The 21,053-nt window shown below is 47.3% G+C and overlaps 3 protein-coding genes across 4 annotated transcripts; 1 reads left to right on the plus strand and 2 right to left on the minus strand.

The window, feature by feature from the left end:
* Nucleotides 1–289: 289 nt before the first annotated feature.
* LOC117858553 (nuclear envelope-associated protein 2) lies at nt 290–4,369 on the minus strand. 2 transcript variants are annotated; one of them, XM_034741634.2, is made up of 6 exons: nt 2,886–4,366; nt 2,605–2,804; nt 2,430–2,537; nt 1,305–1,766; nt 1,111–1,212; nt 290–597 (listed from the first exon to the last, which is right to left on the minus strand). In XM_034741634.2, exons 2-6 carry the CDS (start codon nt 2,800–2,802, stop codon nt 424–426), a joined length of 1,044 nt encoding a protein of 347 aa, XP_034597525.1. In that variant the 5' UTR covers nt 2,803–2,804; nt 2,886–4,366; the 3' UTR covers nt 290–423. The 2 variants fall into 2 exon arrangements, with proteins under 2 accessions (XP_034597525.1, XP_034597526.1); XM_034741635.2 differs by having other exon boundaries at nt 2,430–2,522; nt 2,605–4,369.
* A 7,208-nt stretch (nt 4,370–11,577) lies between these two features.
* LOC117859328 (uncharacterized) lies at nt 11,578–13,063 on the plus strand. The gene has a single exon (XM_072293662.1). The coding sequence runs from the start codon at nt 11,763–11,765 to the stop codon at nt 12,897–12,899; it is 1,137 nt and encodes a 378-aa protein (XP_072149763.1). The 5' UTR covers nt 11,578–11,762; the 3' UTR covers nt 12,900–13,063.
* A 1,631-nt stretch (nt 13,064–14,694) lies between these two features.
* On the minus strand, nt 14,695–19,993 carry LOC117858554 (CBL-interacting protein kinase 1). Its single transcript, XM_034741636.2, has 13 exons — nt 19,476–19,993; nt 19,256–19,318; nt 17,068–17,139; nt 16,846–16,953; nt 16,606–16,686; nt 16,460–16,513; nt 16,247–16,372; nt 15,953–16,159; nt 15,752–15,853; nt 15,390–15,506; nt 15,230–15,301; nt 15,067–15,141; nt 14,695–14,961 (listed from the first exon to the last, which is right to left on the minus strand). Exons 1-13 carry the CDS (start codon nt 19,662–19,664, stop codon nt 14,836–14,838), a joined length of 1,392 nt encoding a protein of 463 aa, XP_034597527.1. The 5' UTR covers nt 19,665–19,993; the 3' UTR covers nt 14,695–14,835.
* Between the last annotated feature and the right edge of the window lie 1,060 nt (nt 19,994–21,053).

Genomic DNA, 21,053 nt, shown 5'->3' on the forward strand with positions numbered 1-21,053 from the left:
TCTGATTCGAGGTGATTCTGTGGAATTCCTTACCTGTTACAGCTTGAAAGTTTATGCTTGGTCTCCGGGCTTCCAGTCACCATAAGATGAAAACGAACGTGCTAAATGCGTAGTTTACCTAGAGGTCATCTTTACAAAGATGGGGTCAACATAATTTTGTAATTCAATACTTCCCCACCTCAAATGGCGCATTCAGGCTATGGTGTAGATTACACGGCGCAGACGCACCGATCTGCTATGGAGTGCACTACAAAATTACAGCGAATGACAGCAATTTGGTCCGGGACCATGACGCAAAAACTGTTGGATTATATTGCCCCATGCCGTGTTTATCTTCGAAATCATGAAGTAGCTATTGATTCTGACACTGCTACATCTCTGTCTGTATTATCTGTACACAAGAGATACCAGCTGGTCGCGAGATCATCGCTTTGCCAGTATAAATAGGACCAGCATTGACATGGAAGCTATGAGCTTGAAGCCTGAGCTCTTCCCAAGGTTTTGCTTGTCGCCTGATCCGCCACCACTGGGCTGTTCCATGGCCGCCTGATTCCGTAGTTCTTTAAGAGTAAGGGCCTTGGACCTTTTTTCTCTTACCTGCGCAGAGAAAGTGCAGTCAAAGACCCTTCTGTATTACGAAAAGTACCTTGCACTTGCAGTAGTGACCGCGCTAAATTTGACAAGTTGTGGAAATCAATCACATGCATATTCCAAGGTTTCAACAGTTAATATTGCTGCAGCATGCAGCATCCGTGCATAGTTTATCATTTTCACTTGAATAGTTGAACCTTCGCAGTATTTACAATTGGGTTCCAGTAAAAGCAGGTAGGTTTCTACCATATGGTCTGGATTTTTATCTGATGGTACAGAAATACTATAGATGAATAAAGAGTGACTTTGCAGAGCACATTTGTCATTAATAACATGTCAGCTTTGACTTGGCTTAAAAATTCTTACTGGTGATTGTTTCAACCTTCATAATATATGTGTTTCACATGATATGGTGATTTTTCAGGCTAATTGTAACACTTGCATTTTTTTAGTTAGACATTTTATGAAACAAATGCTCCTTGATTAGTAGGAGTAACAACTGACAAAAAAAATTATTACCCTCTGGAGTTTCCGCAACCGAGATCGTGGTTCTTGAAGGGAGAATTCAAGTTTCAGTATCCACCTCTTCAGCTCCTGGACTATCCCCACATGCTTGTCCAACTATTTGTGACCAACAGGTTTCAGATGTTAAAGACATCTAAGAGCAAGCAAGACACTCTGAAGCACCATTCATGATTCAAAGTAACGTCTACCTGTGATTCTAATTCTTTGATTTTGTTTTCCCAGTGTGCAGATAGTACCCTTATACCCTCTCTCAGATTGGCGTTACCATCATCCTCAAAAATCAAGTCCTCGTTAATGTTCTCGCTGTTCTTTGGTGAAACATCAGACATGATCTTCATAAGCTCATTAACGTTATCAACCCCAGCTTTGGCAAATGCGTTCATGATGTCAGACTCAGTTGTCAAATAGTAATCTTTGATATGTCCTCGTGAGGGATCCCTGCTCTTGAGGTACTCGTGAAAATGATTGAGCTGTTCTGCTACATTGCCCACCGGATATGTGGCCTCACTCAGCGAATTTTCATTGTCATTTAACTTTTCCAACAAAGATGAGCAATGCAGCAGCCCTGAATTGGCTGATGCAGCAGTGGATTCTGCAGTAGTTTGGGTAATTAAAAGTTGTGATCTGAGATCATCCAACTTCCTGCGACACTGTAGAAGAGAAGAAGTTTTCACTATGGGGAGTTATCAGCTGATTTGAATTGCAACTTGAGAAATGGCTAGGACCCCAAATAGACCAAAATAGGACACTGGCATGAGGAGGTCAATACACCACCATTATTAGGTCATGAAAATGTAAAAGTTATAGGATCACTGAATTATGTGAAACTTCTGGATAAGCAAATGAAAAGATATATGTGCGTAAAGATGTGCAGAACCATAACACAGCAGAACAATGTTGATAACAAAATGAAACAGCAAAATTAGTTCATCAAGAACAGTAGGCAAAGAGGAGCAAGACATAGCTTGAGAGCCAGAAAACTTTCTTAAGGAAAAATCTTGCAGAACACTCGTTCCAAACTTCCAATCACAAATAAGTGACTGTTTTGGTCATTGAAACTGTCTCTAAGGCATACCTTTGGCCATTAATTTCTGTTTTAACATATTTAAAGGTATGGAAAAAAAAATAATATCATGAAACTACTGTTTGAGGCAAATCAAACTCGCACCGTTTTTAATTTTCCAATCTCAATACAGAAAAAGGTATTGATGGTCAAAGTTTAGATAATAAATGCAACCCAAAACATCATCGTACTGTGACTGGAGGGAGTAATTGCGGAAGCAAAGGGAGAGAGCAAAAGGGGAGAAGGACACCTGTTCATTGATACTTAGGGATGCACGCAGTTGCTCTTCTTTGTCCTCTAAGCATTTCTGCATTTTGTTCACCTCATCCTCCAAGTCTGTTGCCTTTAGCTCAGCAACCTTTCAATATATTTTCCAATCCATTTTAGAGCACCAAAACTTCCCAAATACACAGAATGAAACATACCTTTCTGGCCTCTAATTCCTGAGCATACAACAGTTCCTTTGAAGCAAGCCTGTTCCTTGCATCCTTAAGCTCGGCAGCCATTGAAGTCACACTCCTCTTCAAGCTCAGTTTCTTCTCAACAAGATCCCTCAGCAGTGGATTCAACTCAAGTGAAGAAGACAACGATGAAGGAATCGTTGCCCTCTCTGAAACCGGCATCACTAAGAACCAAAGAAAATGGCTGAACTTTAAAGAGACTGTCCTTTAAAGTTACAAGTACTGTTGCAGAGCAAACATGAGACCTCACAGCATCATGGTAGCAAGACTAAAACAAGAGAATGGAGCTCTCCTTTGACCAAATGAATGTATTCTGCAAGGAATCTACCCTAATTTCCTCTTCCACTGGCCACTGTGGTCCAGTTCTTTAGTTTTTTTAATTTGCTGCACGAGGATTAATCTTGTTTGATAATATGCTAAGGAAACAGTCCCTTTTGCTTGCTATATGCAACGTGCTGAGTAAGCTTCTGAACCAAGATCTTTCGCTTTCTTTGCATCAAGGCCACGAACTTGTGTGGAGCCAGATAACTGCAAGTAAATGACAGACATGTTGCTTTCATTAGCCATTCCAGATATTCCTGTGGTGGTGATGAGAGAGCAAAAACATACTAGTATACTGATCATATGATCCATTAACCTATAATGATTGATGCGTTCCCTTACAAGCAGCGCATCATCCACTTGCCCAGAGGTGCTCAGCTATTCCACCCAAAGAAATAAATGTATGTTCCTGACTCCTGAGGTTTTGCATTGCTCTTCAGCATCCCTGTTGACCTTGCAGAACCCATTTACGATATGCTATCACTGCTTTACACACTTGCCCTCAGCCTGCAACCTGCATCAACCTAACTAAGTCCACTGCACTCATCTTCATTCCAACACGTGGCGTCAGTGAAGTGTGCAAAGGTTCACACAGTTGGCTTCAAATCAGACAATAGCAGCTGCTCGTGCATCCCCTGACGCCTGGGCCAACCTCTCAACCCCAGCATATAGACCCTGAATCAATGAACTGTAGCGCTCCCACATCATGCTTGATCTCCTTTGTCACCATTCCACAAACGTCTCAGCTTCGTGCACCCTCCCATGAGCGCAAAACCCGGCGATGTTAATGTCACGGGCTCACAGCTGACATGCATTCAGATTTCACACGGTGCTCTCCTTCAACCCCTTGTCAAGCATTTCGTCATGCACCTTGGGTGCGCTCAGGAAAATCACCAAATTTTCAGTAGCAATTAACTAGGGACCGATAGGCATAATCCTACAATCTCATCCCGCATACGCGGTGCATTTTGCATGAGCCGTCGATCACCATGGTGGCGGTGGTGTAGGTTATTTTCTCTGCATGAGCTTGATCTGGATGAAGACATATGCAGAGCCTCCCCAGTCACTCCATGCGCTAAGAGTTGATGCATGATGCATTGCTAGACGACAGTCGTGGGGGTACCTAACGGCGGCTCGTTCCGGACTCCGGAGATCTACGCGAAATCGCTGGGGCGAGATCGGCGGCACGCAACGGAGTGGGAGGAGCGGCGCGCGGCGTCCCGGATGAATTGGGGGCCGTCGAGCCGGCGTCCGTCGACGGTGAAGGGTCGGGCGAGGCAGGCGACGGTGGCGGCGCCGCTCGGGAACGCGGGCGGGAAAGGGGGCGGAGGCGAACGTGGATAAAGAGGTCGATGAACGGATCGGGGCGCGCGGCGTTGAATGCAGCAGATGCAGGACAGCAGGAGGGTGGAGACCGATGGCTGCAGCTTCGGTGTCTCGAGCATCTCGAAGAGTACCCAAAAATGCATTCACCCAACAGTTCCAAAAATAGTACAAAAAATGATCTAATTGCTGCCACGTCATCCAATATGTGGGTCCCACTCATCTTTTGCACGTGACCCACTAAACCTAGACCAACAAATATTTCCTAAATTGCCCCTCTTCTCTCTCCCCTCCGTTGTCAAGCTCCCCAGCAAGCCACCGCCGCCGCCTCCTCCCTGCCCTCTTCTTTCTTCTCCACGAAGCAAATCGGCAGCAGCTTAACCTTCCTCTCCTCTGAGCTCAGCGTTCTCCCTTCCCTCTCAAGTCAACCGAGGCACCATTGGGTAGCTAGGAGCTATCCTCCTCCTTTCCAATCCGAGCTCCACATCCATCAAAAACAAGCATGTCTGCTCCTCCCAGGTTGCTCCTCATCGATGTCTACTCATCTCTGCACTACTTCCAAATCCAAGCAGTAAGCCAAGAACCAGAACCACCCACCCACGCCATCTCTCTCCTCTGAATCCAAGCAGTTTGAGTTCCTCCCTCCCTCTCTCTCTCTCTCTGCTGCTCTCTCCACCGAACAAATCAGAAGCTGCAACTCCCGAGCAAGCACCATGCGCCTCCTCTCTCTGCTCAAGCAAATGCGGCAGCCAACAGTGGTAGCTACTCAATCCGCACCTCTTTGCCGACCTTTATTCACCTGCAAGCCGTGGGAGCCTGGGCAGCGGCACTTCTATGCTGGCATCGCCTGCGGAGGGACCCGTTGCTGCCGACGAACGGTTGACAAATGACGCGAGGGAGACGAAATCGGTGGGACCGGCTCAATTCGGCGATTGGGAGTGCCAGCGAGCAGCGCAAAAATGGCTCGGATTGCTGGTAGGATTGGGCGTGCCGGAATATTGGGCAACGGCGGTTTGGTCAGCTGTTGGAGCTGGCTTTTTTGAGTGAGTTTTGGGCACTTAGTCCTTTGCATGTCTGTATCCCTGCACACGTTCACCTCTCTGAGATTAAACTGAAGATTTAACAGCAAAGTCATTCCTCCCTCCCTTCATTTCTCATCACCTCTTTTTCCATAGACTTGGTTCCTGATTGTCTTCTAATGGAGTAGTACAATTCCTGCATCATCGACCATAGCTTCTTGAGGATTAAAGTTCAGCGCGGCTGCTCTTAGTGCCTCCGCAATTTATACAAAGGTTCTCTTCTCTCAGTTTGTTTCACCATCCTATTTTATACAGGATCTCAAGTCCAATTTCCTCTATGCATTATCTATCACATTTCGTGAAAATCCCTTTTGAACTGATCTGCCAAATTCTTAATCATTTGGACATAGTTCAATGCTATCACTCTGAAGTTCCTCATTTTTCGGACATATTTCAGCCGCCTCTTCACGTGCCTTGATGACTTCATATTGTCCCTAAAACGGTTCACCTTGACAATTACCGTTTGATTCTTACAACATATTAGGATAGCCGGTATCGGTTTTTCAACAACTGACAAATCCATTAGAAGTTCACGAATTCACTCAGCCTCAACAGTGGTGGTATCTAATACATTGAGTTCTGCTTCCATTGTTGATCTCGTTAAGATGGTCTCCTTGCAAGACTTTCAGAAACAACGCCTCCTCCAAGTGCAAACACATATCCACTCGTGGCTTTTATCTTATCAGCATAAGAGATCCAATTTGAATCACTATAGCCCCCCTATTACCCTTGGGTCCCGGTATAGTGAATTCCGTAGTCCCAATTCCACTAGATAGCACATCACAATTCCACTAGATAGCACATCACTCTTTCAAGAGCACTCCAATTATCATCTCCTGGATTTGAAACAAATCGGCTTAGTTTGCTCACAGCAAACGAGATGTTAGGTGTTGTAGTGCTAGCTAAGTACATAAATGAACCAATGATCTAGGAATATCCTGGCTGATGCTCCCTCCTCCAGCTGCATCATGTCTTCTCCCTTTTGCAGCTCCCTCCTCCAGCTGCATCATGTCTTCTCCCTTTTGCAGCTCTGCCCAAAAACAAATGAATGAAGCAGCAAAATAAACAATCTCCGCTATAGGTATGTCGCGCTATCAAGAGGGATGTGACATTGAATGTTTTGACTAATCTCATTCTCAAATTAACAAAACAACCTAAGTGTTAACATTAGAGAGACATATATAGCACAACACTCACTCTCAGCCTAATAACCTGGGTGTGTCGGAATATCCTTATTTCAGGAGGTCTTCAGGCTGATTGTACCGAAATTTCTCTCAGGGTGTCCGAATGCTCCGGTGCTAGGAGTCTGGTGTCGGTTCTCTTGCTTGCCGGAGTATCCAACATGAGGTCAGAACACCCTCATTCTAGCAAGGCTTTCGGTGTTGAAATTACTGGAGTTTTTGGCAATATGTTGGAGTATCCGATACGGTACTGGCTGGTTTCTATTGTGGGTGCTGGAGCATTCCGACACAGAGCTAGAATATCTGACACTTAACTAAGATGAATGTAATGGTTAGGTTTTTGGGAGTTCGGGTACATACACCTGAGGGTAAGTGATTGAAAGAGACCCGCCTCCTTTATTTGGGAGCTCCTCAACAAAGACTAAATTCTTCTTTGGAAATAGCTGAACTTCAGTAAACAAATCATGTGTCCACTTTCTTGTTCTTATTATTCTTGAGTTTTTGCTCTCTTTACTTTGTTTTTGCCTGATCTACTTGCTCATGTGATCTTGAGTGTAGGTGCTACGTGGATGTACTTGGAATCATCATTTGGAATACAGGTCTCCAAGTGGTTTGAACTAGAACTCACTATAGGCGAAGTTTAATTTCATATTCAGTACTTTGCATTGCCATTTTCAGTGTATCCAGTATGTTATCGGAATCTTCGGAACCTACCCGTATCGGATTCTTTGATGATAAGGTGTGGGAACATCTGTTGATCTAATCCACTGCTAAGTTATATTTTTCTAAAATCACCTATTCACCCCTCACTTGGTGACATCAAGACCCTTTCATTACTCAAAATAAATCCAAATAAATATCCAAACATGATCATTATGAAAAAAAATTGTCTTGCAAAATCTCAAGGCCCATAGCCGCCTTGCCTTCACCCCTTCCATCGGTCGCCTTATTCAAAACTAGTATCTTAGACGGTTCAACCAGGTGGGAAATAACCCCTTCAGCCACTAATATATGTTGTTTTGGACAGACAAAACATGAATTCACAATTAGTTTATTTTTTCAAAAAATAATTTAATATGATGATTTTCCAAAGAAAAACATTTTTACAACAAAAAATTAGGTATGTTTATTGTTTAAATAATATATTTAGCATAATGAAATAATAGTAAAATCATGATTATTAAGATCGAGCTCTAATTTTATTTGAATAAAACAAGATCATGAAATATGAAGTACTTAAAATGATATCTATTTAACCATTTACTTCAAGGCACAGTTACTTGAGATTAGGAAAGTAATGAATCTATTTGAGATGAGTTTTTCGATCTAACATGGGTGCAGTCGTAAAAGTTGTGTGAAAGTATGTATGTGCTAGATCCCAACCCAGTCCAACATGCCTATAGGAAAATAACAATTGTTGCCAATTGTTTTGTCAACTCAGACCAATCGTGTATCTCTATACTCTACTACAACTACAGGCGCGGCCTTGCCACGCAATACTGCAGGTTTGCCATTATTTTTTTTAGCCCGTTGCCCTTCTTAACCGTCTTTTTAGGTATCAACACATTGTCTGGAGTATACATACATAGGAACTGATAGAAAAAACACAATTTAGTTACTAAATGCTAACACTACTAGGAAACGCGACTTTAGTCCCGGTTGGATAGGGTCATAGATCCCAAAAATCCAACCGGGACTAAGTTTTCAAGATAAAAGGGGGTCCTTTAGTTCTAGGTCATTCATCCGGGACTAAAGACCCCCTAGAGTCCCAGTTGGTAATACTAATCGGGACTAAAAAGGTTAAAAAAATAAAAAAAAATGGGCCACCAGCGCCGGCTTGTCGCCCGCCCGCCTCCGCCCACCGCCTATGCCTGCTCGCTCGCCCCCCGCCCTCCCGCCCACCTCCCGCCTCAGCTCCACCTCCGCCCGCCACCACCCGCCTCCACCGCCCTCCCGCCTGCGCTGCGCCCGCCGCTGCTCAGCCACCCGTCACCCGCCCGCGCCAGCTCGCGGGGCCACCTCCGGCTGGCTGGCGCCGCTCCTCCGCACGCCTACTACCTTGCCCTCGTCCCACTGCCACGAGCAGAGGGGGAAGGGGAGGGGCAGCAGAGGGGGGAGGGGGGCAGGAGAGGAGGGGGCGGCGACGGCGCAAAGAGGAGAGAGGAGGAGAGGGAGAGGAGGCACCGGTGGAGGAGAAAGCAGGGAGAGAGTGTTGCGCGAGGATAAGGAAGGAAGGGTGTGAGGAGAAGATAATGTGGAGAGAGGGGGGTCGCATGGGAAGGGTGTTTTGTCCCGGTTGGATCCACCAACTGGGACTAAAGGCTCCCCCTTTTGTCCCAGTTGCCAACCGGGACAAAAGGGGGCAACCGGGACAAAAGTGGGGCTTCCAACCGGGACTAAAGGAAGGGGCGTCGGTGCCAGATTTTTTAGCCGTTACAACCGGGACTAAAGCGCCTCCTATTGGTGCCTTCGGTGCCTCATTTTTGACCCGGAACTAAAGGTAATCCCGGGTCCAAAGTCAACCGGGACAAAAGCAATAGGATGGAAGGTCAGTTCTCCCGTAATGTAAATTTTAGTCTAATGGATCCTACAGTAGGTACTTAGTGTCTTTCCGGTTGGGAGTAAGCACTTAATTAGATGCAGCTGCATAATACCCATTTTTACAGCAAAAGGAGGGGTAATACCTTTTTTACAAAATGATAAACTGTTGCCATAGTTTGTCTTGTCTTGATTGGAGAAATGCCAGAAGCTTTTTTGGATATAACGCTAGATGAGGAAGCGTCTGTAGAAGGTTCGACATCTCTTGCGTTCAATTTAGCATTTGCAATTGTTGCCTTACATCCTGCAGCTCCACTTCTATTTTTCTTCACTATCTTCTTTGTTGTTCTCCATCTTCCTTCCGCCGGTTAAATAGAAGTCATATTGTGGTAAAAATACACGGTGATGCCAACATTGCGGCCCACATCGTCCTGGTATTGAACAGCTTGACCTTGTGAATGAGACTGGGGGTGCAAGAGCCAGTGCACAAAGAGGAGGTTCACCTGCAGTGGTAGCGCACTCATATCTACTGGTGCTGGTGCCCGAGCCTCCATGATCCGTCATTGAAGCTCTCTCCTCATGTGGTCGACCCAATGGTGGTCGTCATCGCCTCTTGGAATGTGGGAGAGAGCGATGTGTTGGGGTCCCATTGCACCAATGAGGTGGAGAGGGAGATGTAGCATTAGAGGAAGGTTTATGTGGAGGGTGAGCGGCGTGTGCTAGCTTCGGAGAGTCACGGCTCTAGACTCGAGCCTTTCCGTGATCTATCAGCAAGAGCCATGCGTTATCTAGAATCACGTTAGAAAGGCAGCGAAATAAACGGTAGAGATCAAGCTATACCTCGATCTAAAGGCCCGCAATACTTGATGGCATGGCCAAATAAAAGCGAGAGGGAATGGAGCATGTTTGTTCATTAGAGATTGCAGACCTTTCTTGGATGTAATATGTAATCGTCGTCTATGATTTAATCTTCCTTGAGTAAGATCATTGAAATCATAATTGGCTAGATCTTACTATCCGGGTAGCTTCATTATGGCTCAACTAGGATCTCAACAAGTATTTGTTAGCTTTGAGATCCGTGTAAGATTTCAAGTGTATAGGATAAAAATAAATAGCTCAAATATCGATTTTAATTAAAAAAATAAGACCATAATAGTTCAATTGGATACATCAATCACCCTCATCTCTAGCTCCAAATTTGGCGATAACCATTTGCCATAGAAAAAAGGACCGAATGAGAGCCGATGAGCTGGTTTAACAACCGTACAATCCATTTATAAAAAAGTAACAAATTAATTATTTCAAGTAACATATCTATGAAATATAATGTAAAATTAGAATTTTTTTCACATTATCTTCGCAAAATAACTAAGCATATTTGGTTTTGTCAGCATTGGTGAGCTTCTTGTGTGCTGTTCTTGAGGTTGTTGGTTTGATTACAGCTTTACCACATTTAAATCTATTTTATAGTAGCTCAACCATTGGTGCTGTCCAATCCTATTGGTCCACCTGCTTTGATGATATTTTAGTTCAATCGAACTAGTGAGGTCACCGTTTCTTTGTTTTTCTTGTTCAACTAGAGAACTGGCATGTTTTTTTACTACGAAATCATAATGTGATAATGATGATTGGGTTTTGACAACTTTATCCCCAAACTCTAGTCACCATTCGCTCTCCTCTCCTCCATGGCATGCATGGTCTATCATAAATAACCCATCTATACTCTAAAACCTAGCCACCAACAATCCATCTTCTTCACATTCGATAATGATGTACATGAGAAAAGTTCTTGTGCTCCTGCACTGGCTGATGTTCCCATGCTCGTGGTCGAATGTGCATCATTGGATGCACATCGGACGGTGCAACTCACAGCACTATTGGAGATGCAATTTGCATTTTAGCCCCCTCATACTTTTTCAAAATCACAGCCCCAGTCCAAAGCGCTCCCAAGCTGCACCGTTCGATGTGCATCCAACTATGCACATCGGCCTGGAGCACCGTGGGTTTGTTTCCCTCTTTAGGGCATTAACTTTTTTTTTGATATTTTGTAGTATTCATTCTTATTGGTCAACTGCTTGGCTGATATTTTAGTTGAATTTGACTAGTGAGGTCACAGGTTCCTGGTTTTCTTGTTGAACCAGCGAACCAGTTGGGTTTTTTTACTATGACATAAGCATGATGATTGGGATTTGACAACCTTGTCTCGAAACCCTAGCCGCCACCTGCTCCCCTCTCCCTCCGTGGTCCAAGCACTCTACCATAAATAACCCGTCCACACTCTAAAACCTAGCCGCAGCCATTCCACCTTCTTCCACATTCAACGATGCACCTATCTCTCGGTGCGCGTCATAGATAAACTATCCGTGTACTCAAGATCTATTGTGGAAATTGCGGTGGACCCTCAATCTTAGTGTATTGCTCATCCTCTGTACCCGTGTCGTACCGCTGTAGCCGGATCTCCTTCGCCGACAAGTAGTGGCCCTATCAAGAAATTTCTCATGGCTAAAGAGAAGGGGAAAGAGATTCTGACAGGTATTCTCTACCTCTATGGAGATTTTGCACTAGTTTGGGCTGAGATTTTGCTGATTTGTGAAATATTGGGGGGCCATCCTTTTTTTCTCTCTAGAAACCCTAATCGACTAACACCGTTTCCTCTTCTCCCGACGGCCCAGCGCCTCCGATGAATTCCTCGTCGAGGTCGGGGCCATTCGGGAAGCCCCACGGCTGCAACGGCAACGGCTGCGCCTCCGACCTGGACACCTGGCCACTACACCACGCGTACCGCCGCGGCGAGCGCTACCGCCTCTGCAGCTCCTGCATCCTCCTCTCCGATCGCTCGCTCTACTGCTGCTGCTGCTTTTTCATCGTCACCTCGCCGTCGTCCCACTACGACGATGGCGACCCCCTCATGGCCCCGCCCGCCCCGACCGCCACCTGCCGCGTCTGCCGCAGTGCCGTCGCGCACCTGGCCTGCCTCTACCCCGCCGACGGAGGCGGCTTCGTCTGCCCCGCCTGCACCGCGGCCGAGGAGGGGAGGCCCTTCACCTACGCGCCGCCCTGCGGGGTGCCGCTCGACACGCGCGCCGCGAGGGTGCTCCTGCTGGCGGCGCGGACGGCGCTGGCGCTCCTCAAGCATGAAGCGGCCGCGGCGAGCGCCGCGGCGGAGCGGATGGCCCGGGAGGCCGAGGTCGCGCGGAGGAGGGCATACCGCGCCGTCAGCGTGGCCCTCGGCCTCGATGGGCAGGAGCCGCCCTGGAACTTGCACCCCCGGCCGGTGGTGCCACTGCAGGCCGCCGGGAATGATCGCCTGGCGGCGCCGGAACAAGGCAGTGGAACGAACATCGTGGACGCGCCGCCGCCGCACGAGGATCACCTGGCCGCGTCTGGAGAAGGTAGTCAGGCGAACAAGGAGGAAGCGCTTCTGGTGCACCACCGCACGATGCCACCTCTGGCCGCGCTGAGCATTGGCACGGGGTGCGCCACGGCGGCGGCGGTGGCTCCCGGCGCCGACTCCAGCCACACGCCACCGTGGTCGTCATGGTCGCCGCCGCGGTTCGGCGCCAATGAGGTGACGATGGCAGCAGCCGAGTCCTCCAGGGCTAACCCCACGCCGCCGCGGACGCTGGACCTGTTTGGCGTCAAGGAGATGGCGATGGCTGCCGCCGAAGCCGCCAGGGCCAGCCCCCCGCCGGCGCCGCGGACGCTGCAGCTATTCCCGGCCGACAACAAGGTCAGCGCCAGCCCCAAGCCCCCCAAGATGCAGAGGACGCTGCAACTGTTCCAGGACAAGATTCCGGATGATGATGAGGAGATGTAACGATGCTCTGGATCGAGCTTGATGTCGTCAAATTGAAGGGAGGTGTTTCCTTACTATACTTTATCAAAACTTGTTTAGTTCTTGGTCAGTGATTTCAGATATATGGGGTACATATGCTGCATTCGTGTGCCCCAGAATTATAGTTGAGATCTGTTCTGGTTGAATCGTTTGTTCGTCTGACATGTATCGTATCGTATATCTTGGTTTGACATTCCATGTTGCCATGTATGATGCTATTAGCAATTTAGCAGTGAACAATGTAATGGGTGCAGGTATTCTGAAATTGATGCCATATGCAGATTTAATCTTCAAAACTCCCAAAAGGTAGAGCTTCTGAAGTTATCTCAATATCCATACAGTTGTGCGTTTTTGCTTGCAATGTTTCTTTAACAGATTTTTCTTGCAATGTTGCAGTGTGCTATATCTGTTTATATTGACAGGCTGAAATAACTACAACTGGAGTGCATTTTATCAATCTGAAGTTTCCTCCGTTGCTTTGTTCGTCTCTGCATATCTTTTTCTCTAGCTTAGTTCCTCTGATTTGGATGCAGTCATTTGTTTTCTTGAACATTGCAAGATTTAAACTTGATGCCATATGCAGATTTAAACTTCAAAACCCCCAAGAGATAAAGCTTCTGAAGTTATCTAGATATACATACAGTTGTTGTGTGTTTTTCCTTGCAATGTTTTTTGAACAGATTTTGCTTGCATTGAAGTGTGCTGTATCTGTTTATACTGACAGGATGAAATGACTACAACTGGAGTGCATTTTATCAGTCTGGAGAGTTTCCTCCATTGCTTAGTCCACCTGCCTCTGTGAATCTTGCCCTTAGCTCAGTTTCTCTGATTTGAAGGAAGTAGTAATTTGTTTTCTTGAGCTACTAAATTACTTTGGACTGTACTTGATTGCTATGACTGTGAACAGTACTGGACCCTGCTTCTCACATCATGATCAACCAGATTTCTGCATCAGCATCCGTTGCTGGTGATTTAGCAATAGCGTCCTTTTAAAAAATGAACATGATTTTGCAGTAATTAATTATGGATCACAATGAGGATCCGGGGAAGAGACAGGCTACAACAAATCGTTTCTTATATACTCTTCCGTTCGTTTTCATTTGACGCTCCAGTTCAAATTAGAATGACCACCAAATATATGACGTTTTAGTTCAAGTGCTTGCTCCCGCGTCTTCCTCGCAACCTCCGATACCCCGCGCATCGTCCTTGCTCCCGCGTCGCCGCCGCCATCCACAACTCCCGCGTGCTGCCCCCAACCTCCACATCTTGCAGCTCAAGATGACTGCATCCCGTGTGAGGCAGCATCCTCCGCACCTACGCTGCCCGGATCAGATTGGGACCTGCCCAGATCCTTCAAAACTTGCCTGTTGATGGCGCTGCTCCGCGACCTGCTATGGTCCGGCGTCAGGGGATAAGTGACCAACGAGCTGTCGAGGACAGACAGAGGCGTGGTGTGCGGGAGGAATCATGGGCCATGGCTGGGCAAAGCTGGCTCGAGGAGAGGACGTCCCATGTCGGCGGCGTCGCCTTGCCTGGATGCAGCACCGGTGCCGTGGCAGAGGGAGGGTGGACGGGGAGGGCCTCAGGCCTCAGACTGTGTGGAGGAGGTGTCCAGGGTGAGGAACCCAATTTTGAGCTCCATGCCGTCCCACGAGGAGCGCGGCGGCGCTATCTTATTCAGGTCGGAGCTGCATCGACGAATTGACGAGCGGTGTTTGGGCAAAAGAGTAAATTCGTCGGTTCCTTAATTTCCCCGAACCGGTCGGAAACGTCATACTTTCGCGAACGGAAGGAGTATATATTCAACCCGGTGGCCAATTTGCGCCACTCGCTTTGTACATGACCCTAACCTAGAACTGCATCAGGAACGAGTATGTTCCTCATCCCCTGTGCCTAAAACCACGCAGGGAAGCAATGATCAGAAACCAGACAAAGGTAGTGCTTCGCCGTCGACACTGGACATATCTGAGTCACCCAGCGATTCGGTCCTCATAATCTCCTCTGTCTTGCACACCCCCAGCTCGTCTGAGAGCCTCTCACATAGCTGCCAAACATTTCCGCAGTTGCACTTTTAGATGCAGCAATGGACATACAACTCCACTAGTTTATCTGATAAACAGTGATGGTAAGTACTGGTGTGCATGGTTACCTGTCTATACAATGTAGAGTCTCCATGGGATTTCTTCAGTTCTACGACATACAAAGATGGCCCTAGCTCAAACACCTGGAAGGTCAGAATTGTACTGTAAGTTTCAACTGGTATTTATTCCTTTCTGCATTGAACAGAAGGAAGGTGTCCTGCATCATTTTACCTCAGTGCACACCAAAAATGATGAGGGATTCCTGGAGTTCTTGGAACCTTTGCAATTTTTCAATACTTTGAGCTGCAAAACACCAGACTTTTAGTTCATTTCAGCTCTCCTACCATGTCTGTAAGAACAATGTTATGATGAAAATCCCATGCTTATCTACCTTGCTCGGTCCCCTATGAACTTTGAATCCCATCTCTGTCACGACATTCTCAATCTTGTCAAATAAATCTTTGGGTGGATGCATTGATGTGAACCGAATCTTTCTTTGAGCGACATCCTGCAATGAATCCATCAACCATAAAAGTCAGGTGAATTATTCAGGCTTCGTTATCAACACACAACTCTGAATGTGCAGGTATCCAGACATGTTCATATGAGTGCCCACAATTATTTCAAGATACAAGAGACGAGTGCTGGCTTATAATACTGCCGTGATGTTAATTGAACTGTACAAAATATTTTTTGATTGAGATCTGGATGACATAGAAGAAATAAATGAAAAGAAACTGTAAAGATACAAACCTCTTCCTCGAAGAAACCAGAAAGATCAAGGGACGAAGCCATTCCGATCAACTGAAAAGCATTGATATGAGTTCGCTTTTCTTGTGCTGGTTCATCAATTTGCTTCAAGAACAAGAAATCAAAGGTCAGCTTCAATGAACATGAAACAGAAGGTATTGACTACTTTATCCTATTCCTAAGTTCTCTCCTAACTGTATATACCTCTTTGATTGGGAGAACTAAACCAGGAAGTACATCTTCATCGTCATCGTATGGAACAGCAGGAATGTAGTCCTTCTGAAACCACTCATGCTGTTTGATACCCGTGATGTCAATCCTTTTCATCGGATTTGGTTCAAGAATCTTCCTAAGAAGGTCCTGTGCAGCAGGTGAAAGCCATCTCGGGATCTGACAGTCCCCCTTGAAAATCTAGAGTAACATAATAATTTGGCACCATCAGGATGGTCTGAACTTTTATATAGAGCAGAGTTCAAAGCTGATTGTACTAATACCAACCTTCTGATAGAGAACAACAAGATTCCTATCATCGAAGGGAAGGGAACCAACAAGCATTACATATAGGATTACTCCACAAGACCAGATATCTGACAAGGAGCCATCGTAACCTCTATTTTGCAAAACCTGCATGAATTTGTCGCAGAATTAGCACCTACAGGACAAATGAATGAAATTGCTTGTCTCGTACTACTTTCTGTTGTTGGTTAATACCTCAGGAGCGATGTAATTGGGGCTGCCACATGTTGTGTGCAGAAGTCCATCATTCTGAAAGTTGTGAAGTGCACGTCGTTCAGTAAATTATGCAATAGAGCCATAATTATGTACAGAGTACAGCTGATCAAATCATATCATCTTACCCCGAGATGTTGAGGTAAAGCGCTAAGACCAAAGTCGGAGATCTTGATGTTGCCTTTCCGATCAACGAGAACGTTCTCTGGCTGTAATAGTAGAGTAAAGAAGAATACAGCTGTCACAGAGGAATCAAATCCTTCTTTGAGTTCCATGCTGGTACATATATGATGCAAGAGCATTCAAACTGATAAACAGTTCCGGCGTTTACAGTTCGAATATAATTACAGATTAAGTATTTTGAATACCTTAAGGTCCCTGTGGTAGACACCTTTATCATGGCAATAGCTCACGCCATCAATCAGCTGCTGGAAAAGCCTCCTTCCCTCATTCTCAGACAGTTTTCCCTTTATAGCCTTTCATAGTAGCAGCGGAAGGAGAAAAGAGCGTTAGAATCTAACATGTGGTGCTGGTTTTTAGTTTCTTACAAGAAAAGGAGCAACATTTTCGATGCGGTTTTGGTGGCTTACAATCTTGTCAAAAAGCTCGCCGCCGTTGACGAACTCAAGCACCATGTAAATCTTCGTTTTGCTAGCAGCAACCTGCAGAAAAATGGTTCATCCCAACATCAATCACAGATCCTTCCTTTCCGACCTTCCAGTTCCACACAGATCAACGAATTATTGCTCTTATAACCCCCCCAGCGGACTGGATTCTGATATTTTTTCAGTAATTATGTCCTGGATGAGACATGGGCCTTGCAAATTGCACTGCAGGACCAGATAATGGTCTAGAGATAGCGAGTAGTGACAGCAACAACCGGCTGCCGCGTAGACAAATTTGGCGTGGACGATCACACCCACAACTTTTCCCTGCATCTATCGTTTCTCCCAAATTCCGTCTTCTTTTCCCCGCATCTATTGTGAGGCTCATCGCAATTATTGGCAAGAATGCTGAGGTCTTCTTTACTGGTACTAGCCGTACTCGATGTCAGTTGACGCGAGGGCGAGGAGGAAGGGGAAAAGCTCTCGTTAGGTGGCGGAGCTGGCGAGCCTCTTGCCCCTCCAAACCTATCGCCACACTGTTCAACCATCCCGTCCCGACTCCCGACTTCAGAGAGCGAGAGAGAGGCAAGCAGAGTTGTGGGCCGCCGAACACGTGTGCGGGGCCCGCTTGACAAGTGTCGCAAGCGGGGCCCACGCGATTTGTGGATGACTTGGTGCAACGGCTCGAGAGGGTACGTGTGTACTGTAGAGATAGACCTGCCTGGCCAGATGTACCGGGCCGGTGTGAGGCCGACGCGGCGGGGCCCAGGCTCCAGCAGGGCCGCTGCGTGCGGGGCAGGCGGCGGGGCCCGCCTAGGAGCCGGCCAGATGGCTCGACAGGTAGCCCAAGAGGCATATAATATGCGTGCCACCAGGTGGGCCCGGCCCTCCGTGCTACTCGTCGTAGTACTGTGGGGAGCGGAAACCGTCGTCGGCTGGGCTCGCTTGCCGAGAGAGTTCCGCAGAGACGTATCTGACGCTTTCAGCATGACGATGGTTTCAGGAATCGAATTCCAGGTGCTAGTAGGTAACATCGGTCGAATGGGAAGAATTAAATATAAGTTAATTATAAAATTAATTATACAGATGGAGTCTAATTCGCGAGATGAATCTATTAAGGCTAATTAATCCATCATTAGCAAATGGTTACTGTACCACCGTATTATCGAATCATTAACTAGTTAGGTTTAAGAGATTCATCTCGTGAATTATACTTCATCCGTGCAATTAGTTTGTAATTAGACTATATTTAATACTACTAATTAGTATCCAAACATCTGATATGACATGTGCTAAAGTTTAGCAAAAGGTATCCAAACACCCTAAACATAGAGAGCCAAGTCTCGGTTGTCGGTTGAAATGCAACGTCTTTCACAAGAATGAAGATATTCCTTTTTTGTGTTACAAAAGATTTCACAAAAATCTGAGCGAATCACAACGTTTTCGCGCAATTTTTTTCAGAGCTTCAAGGATCCCGTGAAATTCCTTTTTTTCTTTTGAAGGGAAGAAGAGCCCGTGAACCTCCTGGCCGGCGTCTATGGACTATGGTGCTAGGAGGCTAGCAGCTGCGTGCATGTGGCGAGGCGAAGGCACGCGTTCCGCGCTGAGCCCAGCCTTGGTGAATAGACCGCGTCCAGGACGGCTCGTGGAACCGAAACGGACAGCTGCCGGAGCAAACTGCGGCGAGATGCCGTGCGGGTGCGGCGGCGGTGGTTATCCCTGGCGTGCGCGCGAGAACCAGCAGCGAAAACTTCGCCGGTGCTGCAGGCAAAGCCCCCCTCCCCCTCCCGCTCCCGGTGTTTTCCGCGTGAACAGCATTTGCGAAGCAAGCAACGAGAGCAGAGGAGAAATGTTTCTTTATCGCAGAATTTCGTCCGCGCAAGCAAAACGGCTAATCCTTATCGTGGTTTCAAGAAAAAGCCAAGCGTTCCGTTACTTGCAAGTTAGCACATCTTGATACTAGTCTACAATCAATAATCTCTTATGGAGCACTGCAAGTTCGTAGGTTTCTAGTGCCGCAAGAACCCCATGGAATTCCAGGAGATGAGATCGTGACAATTAATTAATCCAGGAAAAAAACTGAGTCCAGGAAAGAGGAGAAGCATCCGACAAGAAAAATTTTACTCGAGAAATGAGGAGGGGGGATTGAAGTTGGGCGGGACACGCAACGCACCTCGTGCAAGCGGACGACATTCGGGTGCTTGAGCAGCTTCAATGTCCCGATCTCCCTCCTTATCTGTTGTTTGTTGATCATCACACCATCACATCAGCGCAAGAAATTAAACCGGGCGGTGCTCGTCGGTCAGGCCAGCCACGGCCAGCGGCGGCGAGCCAGGAAGGAAATGGAGAGGGGAAATTCAGAAGGAAACGCGCGCGCGCGTGCTCAAGCTCACCTGGTCGGCGAAGCGGAGCGAGAGGATCTTGCTGCGGTCGAGGATCTTGATGGCGAAGTGGGCGCCGGAGGCGTGGTGCCGCGCGTGCTTCACCTTGCCGAAGTTGCCCTCCCCGAGGGTGCGCCCGATCTCATACCTCCCCAGCAGCGACGCCCGCGTGCACTCCGCCTCCGCCTCGCCGTTCACCATTCACAACACGGAACTGCGCGCCGCCCGACCTCGCGACGAAGCTGACGGTCGGCGACGAGCCCCAACTCCTCGATCCGCGCGCAGAGAGTCGTTTGTTCCACGGCCACACACCGCCGCCGGCTCCGACGATCTCCTGTCTCTCTGTACCGCTAGAGCTGAGAGCTGAGGAACGGATGAGGCCGGGAGGTGGAGAGAGAGAGGGGAAGGGGAGGGGGTACTTATAGGAGCTCCTGCTCTTCTTCTTGCTAGCCTTCAGTCGTCTACTCTTCTCCTCTTCCCTCTTGTCTCCTGCGATGTGATGCTGCTTTGCTTCTTCCCTGTCTCCTGAGGCTGAGGTTCCGTGAGATGTAACCGGATGGGCAACAAGCAAACGCACACGCAAAAGACTCTGTCAAGGATTAATTAACCGGATGGGCCAGTTCGCTGTCTCGTTTCTTCCTCGATCCATCCCATCCATCCACCATCAGAGCAGGCCGTACGTGCCATCAGCGGATGTTTGTGACCAAATTAAAAAAGGATTAAGCGATCAGCAACCACGCACGGACGCACGCTGCCTTGGCCTAATCCACGTCAGATTAGTAGTTGATCGGTTGTTGGTGAGCCCCACGCCCGGCCGGGGCTTTGCTGCCCCGGGAGGCAAGCTACGTGGAAAGGCCAAGGCAGCCGGACACGCCGGACGATCAATGCAAAGGCCGTCGTCCTGGCCATTTTGGCCATTGGCGATGCTTCGTAGCCGTGCGCCTCCATGCACGCACGCTTTGTCGATGCGGTGAACCGTGCAACGGCAATGGGGCGGCCGGCTGGCTAAACAAAAATGGTTCGGCGAGTACTTGCGTACCGTCCTGTAATTTGTGCGGCGGGATAATTAAGTTCGTGGTCGGTATGTACCTTCACGTTGGCATCAAATCTGTACCGTCAGGCATTGTTATTAATCAAAATTTTTTCTAATTTTTGTGGACATCGTGACGGCCATTTGTGGCATCGGTTTGGTGGTGCGCTGCAAAATCTGCAGGAAGTTGATGACACAGTCGTCGCGCTCATATGCATCACTACCATTTGTTTGCTTCTGCACATGCATGATGCGCTTCACAATATCTCACTGCATGGACATCGTGACGGCCAGTCGACGAGAGGAAGGGCAAGAAAAAAAGCGGGTGGACTGAAGCAATAACTGCCAACAGAACTGTAGATTTGACATTCACAACATCGTTCATTTGTTCTCGCACGCATCGGCATCTATTCGATTTTTTTAGGTACGACGAAACACAGAAACACTATATATAATGCCGCGCGTGGATCAGTCCGTGCCCGTATATATCCTGCCATGAATCGATTTTGCAATTTTATATACCTCCTCCGTCCTAAATTACATGTCCTCTTGTCTTTTCT

The sequence above is a fragment of the Setaria viridis genome, chromosome 5, assembly GCF_005286985.2.
Source record: "Setaria viridis chromosome 5, Setaria_viridis_v4.0, whole genome shotgun sequence".
NCBI classification, from domain to species: domain Eukaryota; kingdom Viridiplantae; phylum Streptophyta; class Magnoliopsida; order Poales; family Poaceae; genus Setaria; species Setaria viridis.